This window comes from Coffea arabica, chromosome 7c, assembly GCF_036785885.1.
Source record: "Coffea arabica cultivar ET-39 chromosome 7c, Coffea Arabica ET-39 HiFi, whole genome shotgun sequence".
In the NCBI taxonomy this organism is placed as follows: Eukaryota; Viridiplantae; Streptophyta; class Magnoliopsida; order Gentianales; family Rubiaceae; genus Coffea; species Coffea arabica.
In genome coordinates, this window is record NC_092322.1 from 480001 (window position 1) to 500000 (window position 20000).

A 20000-nucleotide genomic window follows, 5' to 3' on the forward strand; every position below is an offset into this window, starting at 1 on the left:
TATTCTGCAGTTTCCCCCAAGCAAGCCGTTTTATACCTATCCCGTATATTGTCCTTTTCGTTCCCTATTGATGGAATAAAACCTTAAGTTATTACTTATTATTAGTTAGTTATTAGACGAGATTTTACGAAAAAAGATTTATAGAATAAAACAAATATTTCTTTTTTTTTTTCGATGCGAATTTGACACGACATAGGAGAAAGTACTCTTTATCATGATATTTATAATGAAGAGGGGTTCCATCATATTATATTCATGTATAGTGACATATTACCCCCGAATTTCCACAAAACAAAAAAGAATTTTTTTCAATACTCAAACTCCCTATTTTATTAGTTACTAAAAAAATTCTAGTGATTGGATTTCTATGTTTATTTTATATAGGAAATAAAATATTCAAAATAGATTATCATACATACCTTTCCCTTTCGTGTAGAATAAAAAGAAAAGATTCAAAAGATAAAAAAGATAAATAAATTCATTTATTTCCTTCTACACTCCTTGCGTTTATTCTATATATTTACTTAGATATTTAAATATAGATATATAGATACTTAGATCTATACTAAGAATTTAAAATTGAATTAAATTAATAATAAAATATAAATTTAAAATTCATAAGAATTCAAATTCTTAATTATAATTATTATAAGATATCTTTATTTATAAATAATAATAACAGGTACAAATAATAAATCGAGGCACCCATTCTATGATAACTTTCAGCTTTCCCTCTATTTTTGTGCCTTTAGTAGGCCTAGTATTTCCGGCAATTGCAATGGCTTCTTTATCTCTTCATGTTCAAAAAAATAAGATTATTTAGATCCGATGGGACCCAATATCTTCCATTTTTTCAAAACTTAGATTTGTATCATAGCACGGACATATATTTAGTAGAATATGGTATAACATGTAATTTTTGCCGAACATAAAGGAAAGAACTCTTATGTCTGCATAAACACGATATATGGTTAAATGAATTCTAGCTGTTTTCAAATCGATCAGGATCGCCGGATGGCTGAAATAGAAAGTCAGCGGATCTGTATGTATAGTGGGATCATATGAAGAGTATGCTATTATTTTAGATTTAATCAATTTGATGAATTACTCCTAAAGGTTCACACCAAACTAGTGCTAGTTGATGAGAGTTACTTCGGAAACAAAAAAAGTAAAGTCAAAAAAATTTGAAGTATTCTCTCAATTCTAATAAAATGTAATCGGATCAAGTATGAGTTTGCGATCAGAGCATATATGGATAGAACTTATAAAGGGGTCTCGAAAAATAAGTAATTTCTGCTGGGCCTTTATCCTTTTTGTAGGTTCAGTAGGATTCTTATTGGTTGGAATTTCCAGTTATCTTGGTAGAAATTTGATATCTTTTTTTCCCTCTCAGCAAATCGTTTTTTTTCCACAAGGGATCGTCATGTCTTTCTACGGAATCGCGGGTCTCTTTATTAGCTCCTATTTGTGGTGCACAATTTCCTGGAATGTAGGCAATGGTTATGATCGATTCGATAGAAAGGAAGGCATAGTGTGTATTTTTCGTTGGGGATTTCCTGGAAAAAATCGTCGCATATTCCTCCGATTCCTTATAAAAGATATTCAGTCCATTCGAATAGAAGTTAAAGAGGGTATTTTTGCACGCCGTGTCCTTTATATGGAAATTCGAGGCCAGGGGACCATTCCCTTAACTCGTACTGATGAAAATTTGACTCCACGAGAAATTGAACAAAAGGCTGCTGAATTGGCCTATTTCTTGCGTGTACCAATTGAAGTATTTTGAGAAATGCGTGGAAAAATAGATGCTTTTTCAACAAGAGGGAAAAATGCAAGAATCTTTTTTCCTATAACATAACTTAAGTGTGAAGTTTCATCAGAAGGTTTATTCAAGCTAAAGCGGGCGGAACAACCATAAACGGAAACTTTTTTCGTGATTTTTTATACGTGTGCAAATCCACGCAACTAAAATTAAACAAGTAACAAATCGAAATAATATATTCATCTCATATATCAAACTATTTCGGTATAAAGAAATTAATCTTCTTTTTAAGTTCAATATTTAGTTGGAATTGATACAGATAAATCCTATTTTATAAATTATTTTTTTTGTCAATCGACGTTTTTTTCTCCTTTCTTTTGCGTTCCTTAATGACCAATACAAAAATAACAATTAGATTTCTTAATAATGATAACTAGCCAATTTCTGTCTTGTTTTGCCACTTTGATTATCGCAATCTCCTTCCCTCAATTATTTTATTCCTGACTGTGGGTAATCAGTAAATTTGTTTTGAAATATTGGATATTTTGATATTTGAGAGAAAAGGAGTTCTTTCGTCTCAAAATATAACTAATATTCATTACTTAAATTAAAGTGGTTCTTTCGATCATTCATCGAAAAAAGACACTTGTTTTGTTGACCGATTGAGATATCGGAAAAGGTTATTTTTTAATATTTCTTCATTCAAAGTGGATTCTTAATTGATTTCTCTATTCTTTCTAGATTCAATAACCGCAAAGAAAATAGATTTATAGGTTTCATACTTTGTATAGAACTCATGTGTGAAAGAAATATTAGATTGCATAGAGTCAATGAATGAGGTGGGTTGATTAACAATTCACAGATGAAAAATGACAAAAAAGAAAGCATTCACTCCCCTTTTATATCTTGTATCTATAGTATTTTTGCCCTGGTGGCTTTCTCTCTCATTTAATAAAAGTCTGGAATCTTGGGTTAATAATTGGTGGAATGCTGGGCAATCCGAAATTTTTTTGAATGATATTCAAGAAAAGAGTATTCTAGAAAAATTCATAGAATTAGAGGAACTCCTCGTCTTAGACGAACTGATCGAGGAATACTCGGAGACACATCTACAAAAATTTCGTATAGGAATCCAAAAAGAAGCGATCCAATTAATCAACATATACAACGAGGGTCGGATCCATACGATTTTGCACTTCTCGACAAATATAATCTGTTTTGTTATTCTAAGCGGTTTTTCTATTTTGGGTAATGAAGAACTTGTTATTCTTAACTCTTGGACCCAGAAATTCCTATATAACTTAAGCGACACAGTCAAAGCTTTTTCTATTCTTTTATTAACGGATTTATGTATCGGATTCCATTCACCTCATGGTTGGGAACTAATGGTTGGCTCTGTCTACAAAGATCTTGGATTTGTTCATAATGATCAAATTATATCTGGTCTTGTTTCCACTTTTCCAGTCATTCTTGATACAATTTTTAAATATTGGATTTTCCGTTATTTAAATCGTGTATCTCCTTCACTTGTAGTTATTTATCATTCAATGAATGACTGATAAAAGATCCACTGATATTAATCTAATCCAACCAGAACCTTTGTTACTTTGTAGTTGTACATAAACAAAACATTGCAAGTCCTACTTACGCTTTCTATTTCGACCCATCTGGGGGGATTCATCCTATAATTATATTCCAGTAAAATATTATTCCATTAAATTTATTCCAGTAACTAGCAGAATCGTGGATAGGGAACTATACTAGCGACTTACCCCCACTTATTGTCTATTGTAGAAATTTTGGGATCAACGATTGGACCATGGAAACTAGAAATATTTTTTCTTGGATAAAGGAACAGATTACTCGATCTATTTCTGTATCTCTCATGATATATATCATAACTCGAACAGCCGTTTCAAATGCATATCCCATTTTCGCACAACAGGGTTATGAAAATCCACGCGAAGCAACTGGGCGTATTGTATGTGCCAATTGCCATTTAGCTAATAAGCCCGTAGATATTGAGGTTCCACAGGCGGTACTTCCTGATACTGTATTTGAAGCAGTTGTTCGAATTCCTTATGATAAGCAACTAAAACAAGTTCTTGCTAATGGTAAAAAGGGGGGTTTGAATGTAGGGGCTGTTCTTATTTTACCGGAGGGGTTTGAATTAGCTCCCCCCGATCGTATTTCTCCCGAGATTAAAGAAAAGATAGGCAATTTGTCTTTTCAGAGCTATCGCCCTAATAAAAAAAATATTCTTGTGATAGGACCTATCCCCGGTCAGAAATATAGCGAAATAACCTTTCCTATTCTTTCCCCCGACCCCGCTACTAAGAAGGATGTTCACTTCTTAAAATATCCTATATACGTAGGCGGGAACAGGGGAAGGGGTCAGATTTATCCCGACGGGAGCAAGAGTAACAATACAGTTTATAATGCTACAGGAGCAGGTATAGTAAGCAAAATTATACGAAAAGAAAAAGGGGGATATGAAATAACCATAACAGATACGGATGGACGTCAAGTGGTTGATATTATCCCCCCAGGACCAGAACTTCTTGTTTCAGAGGGCGAATACATCAAATTGGATCAACCATTAACGAGTAACCCCAATGTGGGCGGATTTGGTCAGGGAGATGCAGAAATAGTACTTCAAGATCCATTACGTGTCCAAGGCCTTTTGTTCTTCTTGGCATCTGTTATTTTGGCACAAATCTTTTTGGTTCTTAAAAAGAAACAGTTCGAGAAGGTTCAATTGGCCGAAATGAATTTCTAGACTTGCGGTTGCTTGTTTATACTTTTTCTACGAGATGCTGGGAATTTCTTTTACCGCATTGCTAGTCATCGTATGTAGATTTTGAAGAATCCTATTTGACTTTCACCCTATTTCTTTATTTTTTTAGTCAAATTGGGGCGATGGGGCTATGTTACTATTGCCCGATTTCAATGTTATAAAATGGATCAATAGTTTTAGATTCTAAATAGAATCCAATTGGATTAGATACCTGACAGAAGTAATCGGGTAATAGAAGGGATATATGGGAAACAAAGAATCTCTTCTAGAAGAGATTATTCGTCTTCCTAGTCTTCGACACAAGAAAGGGAATTTTCTAAACCCTTTTTTGTGTCAAAAGAGTAACGATTCTTGATCCTGTTCTTCAAAGATTTCTAGTCTTACTTTCAATTTTTCCAGATGTATAAATAAAAAAACAAGAGGGGTTTTATTGATTAAATAGAACTTTTTATAAAAATTTTCAAATTGGATGAGATATTAAAATAAATAGAATAAAGTTCTATTAGTATAGAAAGTATTTGCAAATATCTAATCTACAAAAATATATATTCTATCATCCAAGAAATTGAGTGATTCCTTCTTTCTTCTAACTTTGAAATGAAAGTACCGATAGATACTGCCAAGGGGCGAGTGTTCTGAATCACTTAATGAAGTTCATTTTTCAAAAACATCATCAGAAAAAAAAAAGAAATGAAGTTTTTTGAAACAGCAGAAAGGGAAATCTATTTTGTCATTTAGACGAAAAAAAGTATGATTCTTAAGAACTCAACGGGTCCTCCCCCTTCGAATCAGCCAAAGAAAGAAGGGAATCCCGCCAAGTTCTTACGCTTTCATGTCTACAACTTAATTCATTCGATTACTACAGGGATGAACCCAATCCGGAATATGAACCATAAAAGAAAACACCTATTAAACCGATCACAAGAATACCAGTTACAGTACCTACTATCCAAAGAGGAATTCTTCCAGTAGTATCGGCCATTTAACCCACTTCCCTCCACATTTCATCAAGTGTTCGTGCTAGAGACATAAACAGTCATGGATAATTATGAGATGAGATCCTTCCGAATGCGTTAAGAGAATGCCTATAATGATTATTTATTCTCTTTCCTTTTCTTAATTGAAGAAATAATTGGAAAATAAAACAGCAAGTACAAAAATGAGTAATAACCCCCAGTATAGACTGGTACGATTCAATTCAACATTTTGTTCGTTCGGGTTTGATTGTGTCATAGCTCTATAATTCGGATGTAGTTTTATCGTTGGATGAACTGCATTGCTGAAATTGATCCTAAAAAAAAGACGGTAGGTACAGCTAGGCCGTGAACAGCCAACCATCGTACTGTAAAAATTGGATAGGTTCGATCTATAGTCATTAGGGCCTCCTAAAAAGATCTACTAAATTCATCAAGTTGTTCCAAAGGATCAAAACGGCCAGTTATTAATGGAATTCCCTGCCGGCTTTCTGTGAAATACTCGTTTGGCCGAGGGCTTCCAAACACATCATAAGCTAAACCGGTGCTGACGAATAGCCAACCAGCAATGAATAGGGAAGGTATTGTAATGCTATGAATGACCCAGTATCGAATACTGGTAATAATATCAGCAAAAGAACGTTCTCCTGTGCTTCCAGACATGCTGAGCTCCACATATTCTTGTACAGTCAAAGGGGATCGATTCCGTAAAAAATGAGATCAGTAAATGTCAATTCACTGCAAATTTTTTGTGAGATCATCAATATTGTACCGAAGGCGTCTTTAGAGTATACCGAATCAGTATAACTATCCTTCTTCTGACACAGCAACGCAATTTTAATCAGTATCGAAAGGAAGTGTTAAATAATTTCTTTTTTGTTTTTGCTTTACTTTTTCTTTAGTTGATGTAAAATGATGCCTCATTCAATAGAAAATTCTTCCAATGAAAGAGATTATTATATTCCCACACTTTTATTTTTTTTGTAAGTAGATGTGAGATCTAAAAATTCCCTTTTCGTAGTTGTAGAAGGAATTTTTGATTTTAGAGAAAGAATTGTAATGCTTTCTTATATTCGATCAAAGTCGAAGGATTTAGTTACAAGGATGATGCTTTAGAATATGGAAAGATAAAATGTGGAACTTATAAAAAAAATAAAAATGATTAGTTTTAAAACTTAGTTGAATCAAAAAAATCTTTTTTTGAGTGATTCGGTAATAACATTTTTATTCTCAGTTGTTCAAGATATTATGTGAATGAACCTATTACCAAATCTAATGAGTTAAACTTAAAGCAAAGTCAAAAGGTTTAGTTTATATGCTTATTCTTTGCTCTAAAATCAAGAATAGATTCGATAAATTTAAAAATAGAAGAAATGATCAAAATAGAAATAATTTTCGAATTTTATTCCATAATAATTCAAAAAGAGTTTCATTTTTGAATGAAGTTACATGAGCCGGTTCTTTTTATTAGTTTACCTAAGAGTTACTCAATGAGTGGGTTGGTTGAAATCGCAGAATAGGTAGATGTTACAGACGATAAATCGATTTTATATACCTCTTACTTTATACTTTATCTTTATTAGCGCCGTATATAATGATAGATGAATAACAAATTTTCAATTGAACTTATTCTTTCAATTGATATTTTTGTGTATCCTATTGGCAAAAATTGAAACTTAGGTAAGTGCTTTATAAACATATGTATAAAAAACAAATTTCATTTAGCCCCTTCATGCTTACTATAACAAGTTATTTTGGTTTTCTACTAGCAGCTTTAACTATAACCTCAGCTCTATTTATTGGTTTGAACAAAATACGACTTATTTAAAATTAATATTTGAAATGAACGATTCATAAAAAGAAACCAATTTTGCACATTCTATAGTTACACTTACTGCCTCAATTGTCAATTCCCAATCATTGAGATTCATGTCAATTCGGATTAATATTTAGGTATAGATATTACTTCTTTTTTTTTTCTTTCAAATAAATTGAAATGATTGAAGTTTTTCTATTTGGAATCGTGTTAGGTCTAATTCCTATTACTTTGGCTGGATTATTCGTAACTGCATATTTACAATACAGGCGTGGTGATCAGTTGGACCTTTGATTAATTAATATATCTTTTTTTGATTGACCTCCTCCTTTCCTTTTATTTAATCCATAGGGGGTCAAATTCCTAATTGATGTCCAAGTTGTTACTGAATCTAGTTCAGATCTAAGAATAAAAAAACCACGCTCTGTAGGATTTGAACCTACGACATCGGGTTTTGGAGACCCACGTTCTACCGAACTGAACTAAGAGCGCTTTTTTATCCGAACAGACAAGGCTGTAAAGAAAAGGATTTTTTTATAACCCCAATACTTTTTGTATGGATAGTATCATAAACACAAAAATGAAAGATTATATCCAATTCGAATCGATCTCAGTCGATCCCTCGTTACTGCTGAAAGGAGCAGTAATAGGTAGGGATGACAGGATTTGAACCCGTGACATTTTGTACCCAAAACAAACGCGCTACCAAGCTGCGCCACATCCCTTCCATTATTCTACAGTCTCATTGTATAAAATTACTGTTTTGTTTTCCACATCATTATTTCGTCGATTGATCTACACAATTTTCTGCCCATTTCGTCTTTTTGGTCTCATTTAAGATATGTTTAACATAATAATATTTATTATATATAATAAAAATAAATGAGTATTTTTCGGAAATGCTTAGTAAGAGGTTTTTTTGGTTTTAATTTAAGATTCTAAGAAAGGGTAAAATCTTATTTACCGGATCATTGTATAACTCAATTTAACTTAAAGACTATGTGTACAATTATAACCGGTCCTTAACTACATATGCCTCTGATCATATATGCATTATCTGTATTACAATAAATAAACAAGGGAGGGTTTTCAATGCGAGATTTTAAAACATATCTCTCCGTGGCACCAGTACTAAGTACACTATGGTTCGGGGCTTTGGCAGGTCTATTGATAGAGATTAATCGTTTTTTTTCCGGATGCGTTGACCTTCCCCTTTTTTTCATTCTAGTTATTGACATGGGAAGGGATGAAGAAGATTAAAGATACAATCAAATATCTGTGACTAACCCCTCTTCTCCTCTTTTCTCTTTTTTCCCTTTTTAGAATAAGGGAGGAAAGAGAAAAAATAAAAGTGGATTCGATTCAACATCTGCGAGACCTGGGTTCAAGTTCGAATTCTAAAATGAATATTAATAATAGAAAAATGGGTTTAGAATAAGAATAGAAAATACGCGTCGAAGGAAAAAGTATTACAAGAGATTTAACTGAAAACTAAAATACTGTACTTCGATTTGAAATAGAGTTTAGAAATTTTTATATTCCTTATTATTTACTATGACTTTCATTTACTATAGTTTTTGCTTCTCATCATTATTGGATTTGCACCAATGGAAACCATAAAATTCATACACAATGGAGGGATATGATAGATTGTCTTATTTTTTTAGATAGTAAATGGAGTCCCCCTCTTACATATTATATTCGCCGGTACGTATCATTGATACTGGAGAGGTTGTTTTTTTACTTTTGTGCCTGCTCATGATATGATCTAAACGAGTCGCACATACACCCGAGTACATGTTCCTCGACGCTGAGGGCATCCCCGAAGGGCGGGGGATTTCGTGACATTTCTTATTGGCTGTCTTGCATTTCTAATAAGTTGTTTAATAGTTGGCATGTTGAATTGTATACATAATGGACTGGTTTAGATTGATCCTAACCGGATGATTATGAATTACTTCTATATTAATAAATATGTAATAGAATATTAAAGTCAGAGATAAAATCTCAAATCGCGGATTTTCGTGAAATCCATGTTATTTTCATTCAACCGCTACAAGATCAACAATTCCATAAGCTTGTGCTTCTGTTGCTGACATAAAAACATCTCTTTCCATGTCTTCGGATACAACCCATAAAGGTTTGCCCGTTCTTTGTACATAAACCCTTGTGAGGGTTTCACGCAGTTTCAGCAGTTCTTCCGCTTCCAGGATAAATTCTCCCGCTTGTGCCTCATAAAACGAACTAGCAGGTTGATGGATCATTACCCTGATGATATAACATAATAAAAAGTTCCTCTATCTCGGAAGAGAAAAGAAAGATAAATAATAATAGGAAAAGGATAGAATTGAACAACCGTACGGGCATCTTTTATCTTTTGTGCATTGCATACGGCTCTACAATAAAATTGACCCTTCCCTTCCATTGAAGAAAGAGAAGAATATATCAGACCCAGATGGTTAACTGATCAAAATGCCACCCTTCCTTTCCAAATAGTTAAAAAATACTATGATGGCTCCGTTGCCTTATATATTTATATTAATTTTTATTGTTTTTTTGTCTGTGATTCAGCAATCCCAAAGTTTCTTTTTGATGCAATCAAATGAGGAAAAATCTTTTTTCACTCTCTTTACATAACATAAATATTGTTAAGAGTCTTCCAAAATAAAAACAAAAAGGTTTGTGACGCTGAAGTGGACTCCCGATAAATAAGATAAAATCGGAAATATCCTTTCTCTCATACCACCCTTTCGATACATAATCTAATTTTTTGACAATGCAAAATTTTCTCGTATCGAATTCGAAGTGCCATGCTATTATTACTTAATATTCATATTTCATAGGGCGAAGGCATAGTCTTCTTTAATTTCTCTCAAATAAAAACCTCATTGGCGCCAAGCGTGAGGGAATGCTAGACGTTTGGTAATTTCTCCCCCAACCAGGATAAAAGATCCCATTGAAGCGGCTAACCCCATGCATATTGTATGGACATCTGGTCGTACAAATTGCATAGTATCATAAATAGCTACTCCGGGGATTACCCATCCGCCGGGAGAGTTTATAAACAAATACAGATCTTTGGTATCATCTTCGATACTGAGATATATCATAAGACCAATAAGTTGATTTGAGATCTCGCTATCAACTGCTTGACCTAAAAAAAGTAATCTTTCTCGATAAAGTCGGTTGATTAGGGTACAGGTATATTCCTTAGAAACCGTACATGCACCTTTTGGTGCATACGGTTCAAAAAAATTGCGAAAAAAAAAGAATCAATGTATAGATTCCAGTCCTTTTTCTCATAACAGGTTCTTTCTGACTTCTAACGAAAGGCTTTTTTCTTCTTCAATAAACACGAGTTTTGACTCTTTTTTTTACTATTTCTAAATATAATAAAAAAGTCACTAAACCCATCTAATTAACTTCTCATTGATGTATTGTTTCATCGAAAATCAATCCAAATCACGATGGTATTCTCTTGTTACTGAGTGGGTCTCTTTCATCTTTTTAGGTTTATGCTCTACTCCGGGTAAAGATTCACCCGATTTTCATTTGCACATATAGGACAAAGGCCCCATTACCATTTCTTTTTGTTATGACTTTTTTCTGTTTTTTTTTTTTCAATTTTTTTCATACTTTCTACCAAGTATTTAGTAACCCGCTTGACAAATAAGTCAAATCGGAATCATTTATGACAGAACTAGTAATCATAGATATATTACCAATCGAATTGGGTTTTTCTAAACGGAGCCTGGATATTTCATTTTTTCTTTTTTATTTAGTCCAACCAAACCAACCATAAATTATTCGAACTAATATTAATCTCCAAAATGGATCTAATTGCACTTCACGCTCCAAATTTTTGCTGATTCAATGAATCTTTCTCGGGTGAAACGGAGGATATCTCAATCGGGGGAGAAAACGGGAAAATCCCATAGGACCCAATATGTCTGACAAGTCGCACTATACGTCAACCCAAGATGCATCTTCCTCTCCAGGACTTCGGAAAGGTACTTTTGGAACACCAATAGGCATTAAATGAAAGAAAAAAGAACAAAGTACTGTATTTCACTTTGATGTAGAAACGTAATAATATGATTATTATTGTCCTTATAATATATATTGGCTTTTATCGTATTTATTTTATCCATAGATTATAGTTATAGAAAAAGTCATAAAGAAAAACAGAATGAATAAAGTCAAATTTGCAAATTATTATGAATAGGGCGATGAATAAGTATGTACACATTCACTCATAGACAATGGAATCCAACCCCCATTGCGTATTGTTACTTATCGAGTATAGAATAAATTTGCTTCTCTTTGTTCCTACGAAGAGAATTGTTCCATTATTTTATTACCAAGAGAATAGAACAAATATTAATCCCTATTCTGAATAATCCACCGAACAGGGGGGTCCATAGGATAGTTATAGTAGAGTCTTTTCCAATGCAATAAAGTTACGCAGTGTCTATTTAGCTTTGATAAAGGGGTATTTCCATGGGTTTGCCTTGGTATCGCGTTCATACTGTTGTATTGAATGATCCCGGCCGCTTGCTTTCTGTTCATATAATGCATACAGCTCTGGTTGCTGGTTGGGCTGGTTCGATGGCTCTATATGAATTAGCAGTTTTTGATCCTTCCGATCCTGTTCTTGATCCAATGTGGAGACAGGGTATGTTTGTTATACCCTTTATGACTCGTTTAGGAATTACCAATTCATGGGGCGGTTGGAGTATCACAGGGGGAACTGTAACGAATGCGGGTATTTGGAGTTACGAAGGTGTAGCGGGGGCACATATTGTGTTTTCTGGTTTATGCTTTTTGGCAGCCATCTGGCATTGGGTATATTGGGATCTAGAAATATTTTGCGATGAACGTACAGGAAAACCTTCTTTGGATTTGCCCAAGATCTTTGGAATTCATTTATTTCTTTCAGGAGTGGCTTGCTTTGGTTTTGGTGCATTTCATGTAACAGGCTTATATGGTCCTGGAATATGGGTGTCCGATCCTTATGGACTAACGGGCAAAGTACAACCCGTAAATCCGGCATGGGGCGTGGAAGGTTTTGATCCTTTTGTTCCGGGAGGAATAGCCTCTCATCACATTGCAGCAGGGACATTGGGCATATTAGCGGGGTTATTCCATCTTAGCGTCCGCCCACCACAACGCCTATACAAGGGATTGCGTATGGGAAATATTGAAACCGTCCTTTCCAGTAGTATCGCTGCTGTCTTTTTTGCGGCTTTTGTTGTTGCCGGAACTATGTGGTATGGTTCAGCAACTACTCCGATCGAATTATTTGGGCCCACTCGTTATCAATGGGATCAGGGGTACTTTCAGCAAGAGATATATCGAAGAGTTAGTGCTGGACTAGCAGAAAATCAAAGTTTATCAGAAGCCTGGTCTAAAATTCCTGAAAAATTAGCTTTTTATGATTACATCGGAAATAATCCGGCAAAAGGGGGATTATTCAGGGCAGGTTCGATGGATAACGGGGATGGAATAGCGATTGGATGGTTGGGACACCCTATCTTTAGAGATAAAGAAGGGCGGGAACTTTTTGTACGTCGTATGCCTACTTTTTTTGAAACATTTCCAGTCGTTTTGGTAGACGGCGACGGAATTGTTAGAGCGGATGTTCCTTTTAGAAGGGCAGAATCAAAGTATAGTGTTGAACAAGTAGGTGTAACTGTTGAATTCTACGGCGGTGAACTCAATGGAGTCAGTTATAGCGATCCTGCTACTGTGAAAAAATATGCTAGGCGCGCTCAATTGGGTGAAATTTTTGAATTAGATCGTGCTACTTTGAAATCCGATGGTGTTTTTCGTAGCAGTCCAAGGGGTTGGTTTACTTTTGGACATGCTTCATTTGCTTTGCTCTTCTTTTTCGGACACATTTGGCATGGTGCTAGAACCTTGTTCAGAGATGTTTTTGCTGGTATTGACCCGGATTTGGATGCTCAAGTCGAATTTGGAGCATTCCAAAAAATTGGGGATCCAACTACAAGAAGACAGGCAGTCTGATACAACACTGCTTTGGTATCTTTTGCCTCGATTTTCTTTTTGGAATTTGTCATAAGGTACCCGAGAAATCTTGACCACTTTTTTACTTTTTCTCTTTCTTTATACGGGAGAGAACCCCCCCAAAAAAAAAAATAAACAAACAGGTATGGAAGCTATAATTGTAATTGTAAACCGCGATCGAATCTATGGAAGCACTGGTTTATACATTCCTCTTAGTCTCGACTCTAGGGATAATTTTTTTCGCTATCTTTTTTCGAGAACCTCCTAAAGTTCCAACTAAAAAGATAAAATGATTTTTCATTATCTCAATTGAAATTGAAGTAATGAGCCTCCCAATATTGGGAGGCTCATTACTTCAACTAGTCCCCATGTTCCTCAAACGGATCTCTTAGTTGTTGAGAAGGTTGCCCAAAAGCGGTATATAAGGCGTACCCGGTAAAACTTACAAGTAAACCAGATATAAAGATGGCTACTAGGGTTGCTGTTTCCATTATTATTTATATAATTTCAAGACCCCAATGGATCTATGATAAGATCGTTTATTTACAACGGAATGGTATACAAAGTCAACAGATCTCAATGAATACAATAGGATTTATGGCTACACAAACTGTTGATAACAGTTCTAGATCTGGTCCAAGACGAACTACTGTAGGGAGTTTATTAAAACCATTGAATTCAGAATATGGTAAAGTAGCTCCGGGGTGGGGAACAACCCCTTTGATGGGTGTCGCAATGGCTCTATTTGCGGTATTTCTATCTATTATTTTGGAGATTTATAATTCTTCCGTTTTATTGGATGGAATTTCAATGAATTAGAGCTATAAGAACTCCCAAGTTCTAGCTTTTGAATCCAAAATAAAATCAATCATTTAGAGCTCGGATTTCGAGCCCATTCTATTTTGGGAGTTCGATCGCGAAATTTCTTTGTTTCTGTATTTCCGGAATATGAGTGTGTGACTTGTTATAATTGATCCTATTGATATTACAGAGAATGGGTCTGTCATCTTGATAGAGATGGTTCTACTTCGTCGGATATTTATTTTAGTATCTGGAACACGGAATATACAGAATAGATTAAGAAATATTTGAACTATGATTCATACTTAATGTTCAGACCTCGTATCATATCCGGACTCAAAAAATTTTCAATTTTCAAAAGGAATTCAATTTTATAAATATAAATCGAAAGGTTTTTCTTCTATTTCGATTTTGACAAAAAGACAAAAATTTCTTTGAGTTTTTAATCATTCTATCTATTCGTGGAATAAGTGATGGTCCAAGTATTCTTACTCAGGAAATCTTTGACTTAAGTTAGAGTTTTTTTTATTGAATCATCGCGTTTCTAGTATGAATCTGAGGTTTTAAAATCAATTCATAGGGTTCTTAACAAGAGAATTCCTATTAATACAATAAAAAAACAAATAATAAACATTATATATAAATAGAAAAATGAAATAGGAAAGGAGAGGATTCAAGAGGCCCGTAAGAAAGACGACTGAGCCAACTTGAGATTTGGGTATTATCGCCCCAAACAAAGAAGAGCTTTCGAGTTTTTCTTCTTTCATACCTTCAGAGAAGATTGAATCTTTGATTCAAAAAAAGTTTCAAACTTTCTATTACATATCCGTTGGAAATAGTATTGGGGTATTTTTGCTTGAGCTGTACGAGATGAAAGTCTCACATACGGTTCTCAGGGGGGGTTCCACCTATCTCAATAAAGTCTATGATTGGTTCGAAGAACGTCTCGAGATTCAAGCGATTGCAGATGATATAACTAGTAAATACGTTCCTCCCCACGTCAATATATTTTATTGCTTAGGGGGAATTACGCTTACTTGTTTTTTAGTCCAAGTTGCTACGGGATTTGCTATGACTTTTTACTACCGTCCAACCGTTACTGAGGCTTTTGCTTCTGTTCAATACATAATGACTGAAGCTAACTTTGGTTGGTTAATACGGTCAGTTCATCGATGGTCAGCAAGTATGATGGTCCTAATGATGATTCTTCATGTATTTCGTGTGTATCTCACCGGTGGATTTAAAAAACCTCGCGAATTGACTTGGGTTACAGGTGTGGTTCTGGCTGTATTGACCGCATCTTTTGGTGTAACTGGTTATTCCTTACCTCGGGACCAAATCGGTTATTGGGCAGTAAAAATTGTAACAGGTGTACCTGAAGCTATTCCTGTAATAGGATCTCCTTTGGTAGAATTATTGCGCGGAAGTGCTAGTGTGGGACAATCCACCTTGACTCGTTTTTATAGTTTACACACTTTTGTATTGCCGCTTCTTACTGCCGTATTTATGTTAATGCACTTTCCAATGATACGTAAACAAGGTATTTCTGGCCCTTTATAGAGAAGATATATCATATATTTTTGTAATAAATAAATCATTTATCATTTGGAGGAGGAATATATAGTATTTCATTGCTATAAGTATGGATTATTGAAAATAATAAGACATGTATTTGGATATCTCCCTTCAACTATTCCTGTCAAATAAATAAGACTGTGGGTCGAAGGGAATTCTCTGAAGAGAAAGTGGATTATGGGAGTGTGTGACTTGAACTGTTGATTAGTCTGTGTAGTTATAGGCCTGCCACATTGGAATTGGAATTCACAATCAAATGTGTCTTTGTTCCAACCACCGCGTAAGCCTTATACAGAGGGGAGGATAGGCTGGTTCGCTTGAAGAGAATTATTTCTATGATCAGATCCGAATCATGTTGTACATGAGCAGGCTCCGTAAGATCCAGTATAATAAGTGAAATAGATAAACTAAAAAAAAAATATAGTTTATCTATTTCACTTACTTAACTTAAGATTTAATAGTATGAAAATGCATTCATTTCCTCTGCATTGATATGACATAATACTATCGGAGTGAAACAGGGGGTCTAAAGGAGAACAGAGGTTAGACTATATTAGTAACAAGTAAACCTTTTGTGTGTATTTACAAATATTTGGGGAATAAATACCAATCGTAAGGTCTGAGACGACCCAGAAAGCACTTGATCATATCATGATTAATTTTGTAAGCCTACTTGGGTATTGAGTATTTACTTGTAAGAACTGAATTCTTTGGAATCGATATTTGCAACTTCGGAAAAAGAATTCAGTAAAATTTTTCTTACATTGAACCCTTTATATATGTGTGGATATAGGTAAACTTTAGCCGGTTTGGTTCTTTTGATTCTTGCTCGAGCCGGATGATGAAAAATTATCATGTCCGGTTCCTTCGGGGGATGGATCCATAAAAATTCACCTATCCCAATAACAAAAAAGCCTGACTTGAATGATCCTGTATTAAGAGCTAAATTGGCTAAAGGTATGGGTCATAATTATTATGGAGAGCCCGCATGGCCCAACGATCTGTTATATATTTTTCCAGTAGTAATTCTAGGTACTATTGCATGTAACGTAGGCTTAGCGGTTCTAGAACCATCAATGGTTGGTGAACCGGCAGATCCATTTGCAACTCCTTTGGAAATATTACCGGAATGGTATTTCTTTCCCGTATTTCAAATACTTCGTACAGTACCAAATAAATTGTTGGGTGTTCTTTTAATGGTTTCAGTACCTGCGGGATTATTAACAGTACCCTTTTTAGAGAATGTTAATAAATTTCAAAATCCATTTCGTCGTCCAGTAGCGACAACTGTCTTTTTGATTGGTACCGCAGTCGCCCTTTGGTTGGGTATTGGTGCAACATTACCTATTGATAAATCCCTAACTTTGGGTCTTTTTTAATTCAATTGTGAAATATGTGTATCTAGGGAATAGTCGCTTCAAAGTGAATTCTCCCTAGATACACATATTCAATTCTGACTCTATATTCTAAAATAGAATATATGAATTTATTAACGATTCAAAACCTATTTTCATCTAAAATAAAAAAAAGACGAAAGAAATTCAATAGATTTAAAACTTATTTTTTCGGTAAAAAAATTACCAACTGTTTTTCGAGAATGCCCAATATCTCTTTTACATCTTCTATGTGGAAATGTTCAATTTTCATAAGATCTTCTTGACTATTATTCAAAAGGTCCAATAATGTATATATATTGGACCTTTTGAGGCAATTGTAGATCCTTGGGGGCAATTCTGATTGGTCAATAAAAATCGATTTTAATGCTATTTCTTTTTTGTTTTTTCTGAGTTTATCCAATTTATCATGAAAGAAAAAAGGAGCTAAAGGAACCGTGTGTTGATTGTTCTCTAAATGTGAGTTTTGTTCTTCCATATGTAAAAATGGAATAAATAAATCAATCAAATTGCGGGAGGCTTGATGAAGTGCTTCTTTCGGAGTTAAACTTCCGTTTGTCCATATTTCGAGAAAAAGTATCTCTTGTTTTTCATTCCCATTCCCATAAGAATGAATACTATAATTCGCATTTCGAATAGGCATAAATACAGCATCTATAGGATAACTTCCATCTTGAAAGTTCTGTGGCGTTTTTATAAGATATCCTCGATTTCTCTCGATTTCTAATCTAATACACAAATTGATTGGTTCCATCAATCTAGCTATATGTTGTGTATTATCAACGATTTCTACATAAGGCGGTAAGACGATATCTTGAGCAGTTACATATCCAGGACCCCTGACACAAATAGATGCATCACAAGTTCCATATAGATTACTTCTGAATACAATTTCTTTCAAATTCATTAAGATTTCATGTACCGATTCTTGAATACCCGCTATGGTAGAATATTCATGTGCGACTTTCTCAGATTTTACACGTGTGATACATGTTCCTTCTATTTCTCCAAGCAAAGCTCGTCGCATTGCAATGCCTATTGTGTCGGCTTGACCTTTCATCAGTGGAGACAGAATAAAACGCCCATAATAAAGACGTTTACTGTCTGTTCTTAATTCAACACACTTCCACTCTAGTGTCCGAGTAGATACTGTTATTTTCTCTCGAACCATAGTAATAATATTTGATTAGATCATTGAATCATTTATTTCTCTTGTTTTTCTTCAAAGTTCTTCAATAGACATTTCTACACACGTCTTTTTTTGGGAGGTCTACAGCCATTATGTGGCATAGGAGTTACATCTCGTACGAAAGTTAATACTATACCACTTCTACGAATAGCTCGAAGCGCTGCGTCTCTCCCGAGGCCGGGACCTTTTATCATGACTTCTGCTCGTTGCATACCTTGATCCACTACTGTACGAATAGCATTTGCTGCTGCGGTTTGAGCAGCAAATGGTGTCCCTCTTCTCGTACCTCTGAATCCACAAGTACCGGCGGAGGACCAAGAAACCACTCGACCCCGTACATCTGTAACAGTGACAATGGTATTATGAAAACTTGCTTGAACATGAATAACTCCCTTTGGTATTCTACGCGCACTCTTACGTGAACTAATACGTCCGTTCTTACGTGAACCAACTCTCGGTATAGCTTTTGCCATATTTTATCATCTCATAAATATGAGTCAGAGATATATGGATATATCCATTTCATGTTAAAAAAGATTCCTTATTTATGTATCACTTGCTTTAGCGAGTCTGATTATCCCTGTCTTTGTTTATGTCTCGGGTTGGAACAAATTACTATAATTCGCCCTCGCCTGCGGATTAGTCGACATTTGTCACAAATTTTACGAACAGAAGCTCTTATTTTCATATTTGTCATTCCTTATCTTAAATTTGAATCTACTTCTTGGTTGGAAGAAAATAAGTTTCTTTAGATTTTGCATCTTGAATCATATTCTCGCGAAAGGAATGTTCAAGTTAAAAAATCACTTAATCCTTTGAATCCTTGTTGCGGAGTCGATAAATTATGCGTCCTCTGGTTGAATCATAACGACTTACTTCAATTTTGACTCTATCTCCTGGTAGTATCCGGATAAAACTGCGTCGGATCTTTCCTGAAACATAACCTAGAATCAGATCTTCATTATCTAAACGAACCCGGAACATGCCATTGGGAAGCGATTCGGTAATTAAACCTTCATGAGTCCATTTTTGTTCTTTCATTCCAGGTAAAGCCCCCTTGAAGTATCAACTAATGGAGGAGGAACAATATTAGACAACTCGTTCCTTTTCTTTTTTTTTTTACAATTAAAAATAGTAAGTTTCGAATCTAATTTGTATATTAAAAAGATTACCATATATAACACAAAATTTCTCCACCGATTCCTTCTAGTCGAGCCTCTCGGTCTGTCATTATTCCTCGAGAAGTAGAAAAAATTACAATCCCCATCCCACCTAAAATTCGAGGAATTCGTTGAGAGTTAGCATAAATTCGTAGACCGGGTCGACTGATCCGTTTTAAATTAAAAATATTTCTATGGGGCCCTTTCCTGTTCCTTCTATGTCGCAGCGTTAAAACCAAAAAATATTTGTTGTTTTCTCGATGTTTTCTCGCATTTTCGATAAAACCTTCTCGTAAAAGTATTTTAACGATATTTTCGGTAATATTAGTAGATGTTATTCGAACCACTCTTTTTTTATCCATATCAGCATTTCGTATAGAGGTTATTATCTCAGCAACAGTGTCCCTACCCATGATTAACTATAATTGTTAGTGACTCAAAATTTGATATAATCAACATGCTTTTCTTTTTTTTTACTTAATTTGTTTGTTTATGAGTAATTAATAAA

The 20000-nt window shown here is 34.6% G+C and overlaps 1 protein-coding gene and 2 non-coding genes across 3 annotated transcripts; all 3 read right to left on the reverse strand.

The window, feature by feature from the left end:
• Positions 1–7764: 7764 nt before the first annotated feature.
• TRNAW-CCA (transfer RNA tryptophan (anticodon CCA)) lies at positions 7765–7838 on the reverse strand. Its single transcript has one exon. It is a non-coding gene; the product is annotated as a tRNA-Trp (tRNA).
• A 159-nt stretch (positions 7839–7997) lies between these two features.
• Positions 7998–8071, reverse strand: TRNAP-UGG (transfer RNA proline (anticodon UGG)). Its single transcript has one exon. It is a non-coding gene; the product is annotated as a tRNA-Pro (tRNA).
• Positions 8072–10769: 2698 nt separating this feature from the next.
• On the reverse strand, positions 10770–18314 carry LOC140010319 (DNA-directed RNA polymerase subunit alpha). Its single transcript, XM_072056883.1, has 2 exons — positions 13728–18314; positions 10770–13677 (listed from the first exon to the last, which is right to left on the reverse strand). Exon 1 carries the CDS (start codon positions 18312–18314, stop codon positions 17307–17309), a length of 1008 nt encoding a protein of 335 aa, XP_071912984.1. The 3' UTR covers positions 10770–13677; positions 13728–17306.
• Positions 18315–20000: the final 1686 nt, after the last annotated feature.

Coding starts and splice junctions, on each gene's coding strand:
- LOC140010319 (XM_072056883.1), bottom strand. CDS start 18,314: ATGGTTCGAGAGAAAATAACAGTATCTACTCGGACACTAGAGTGGAAG.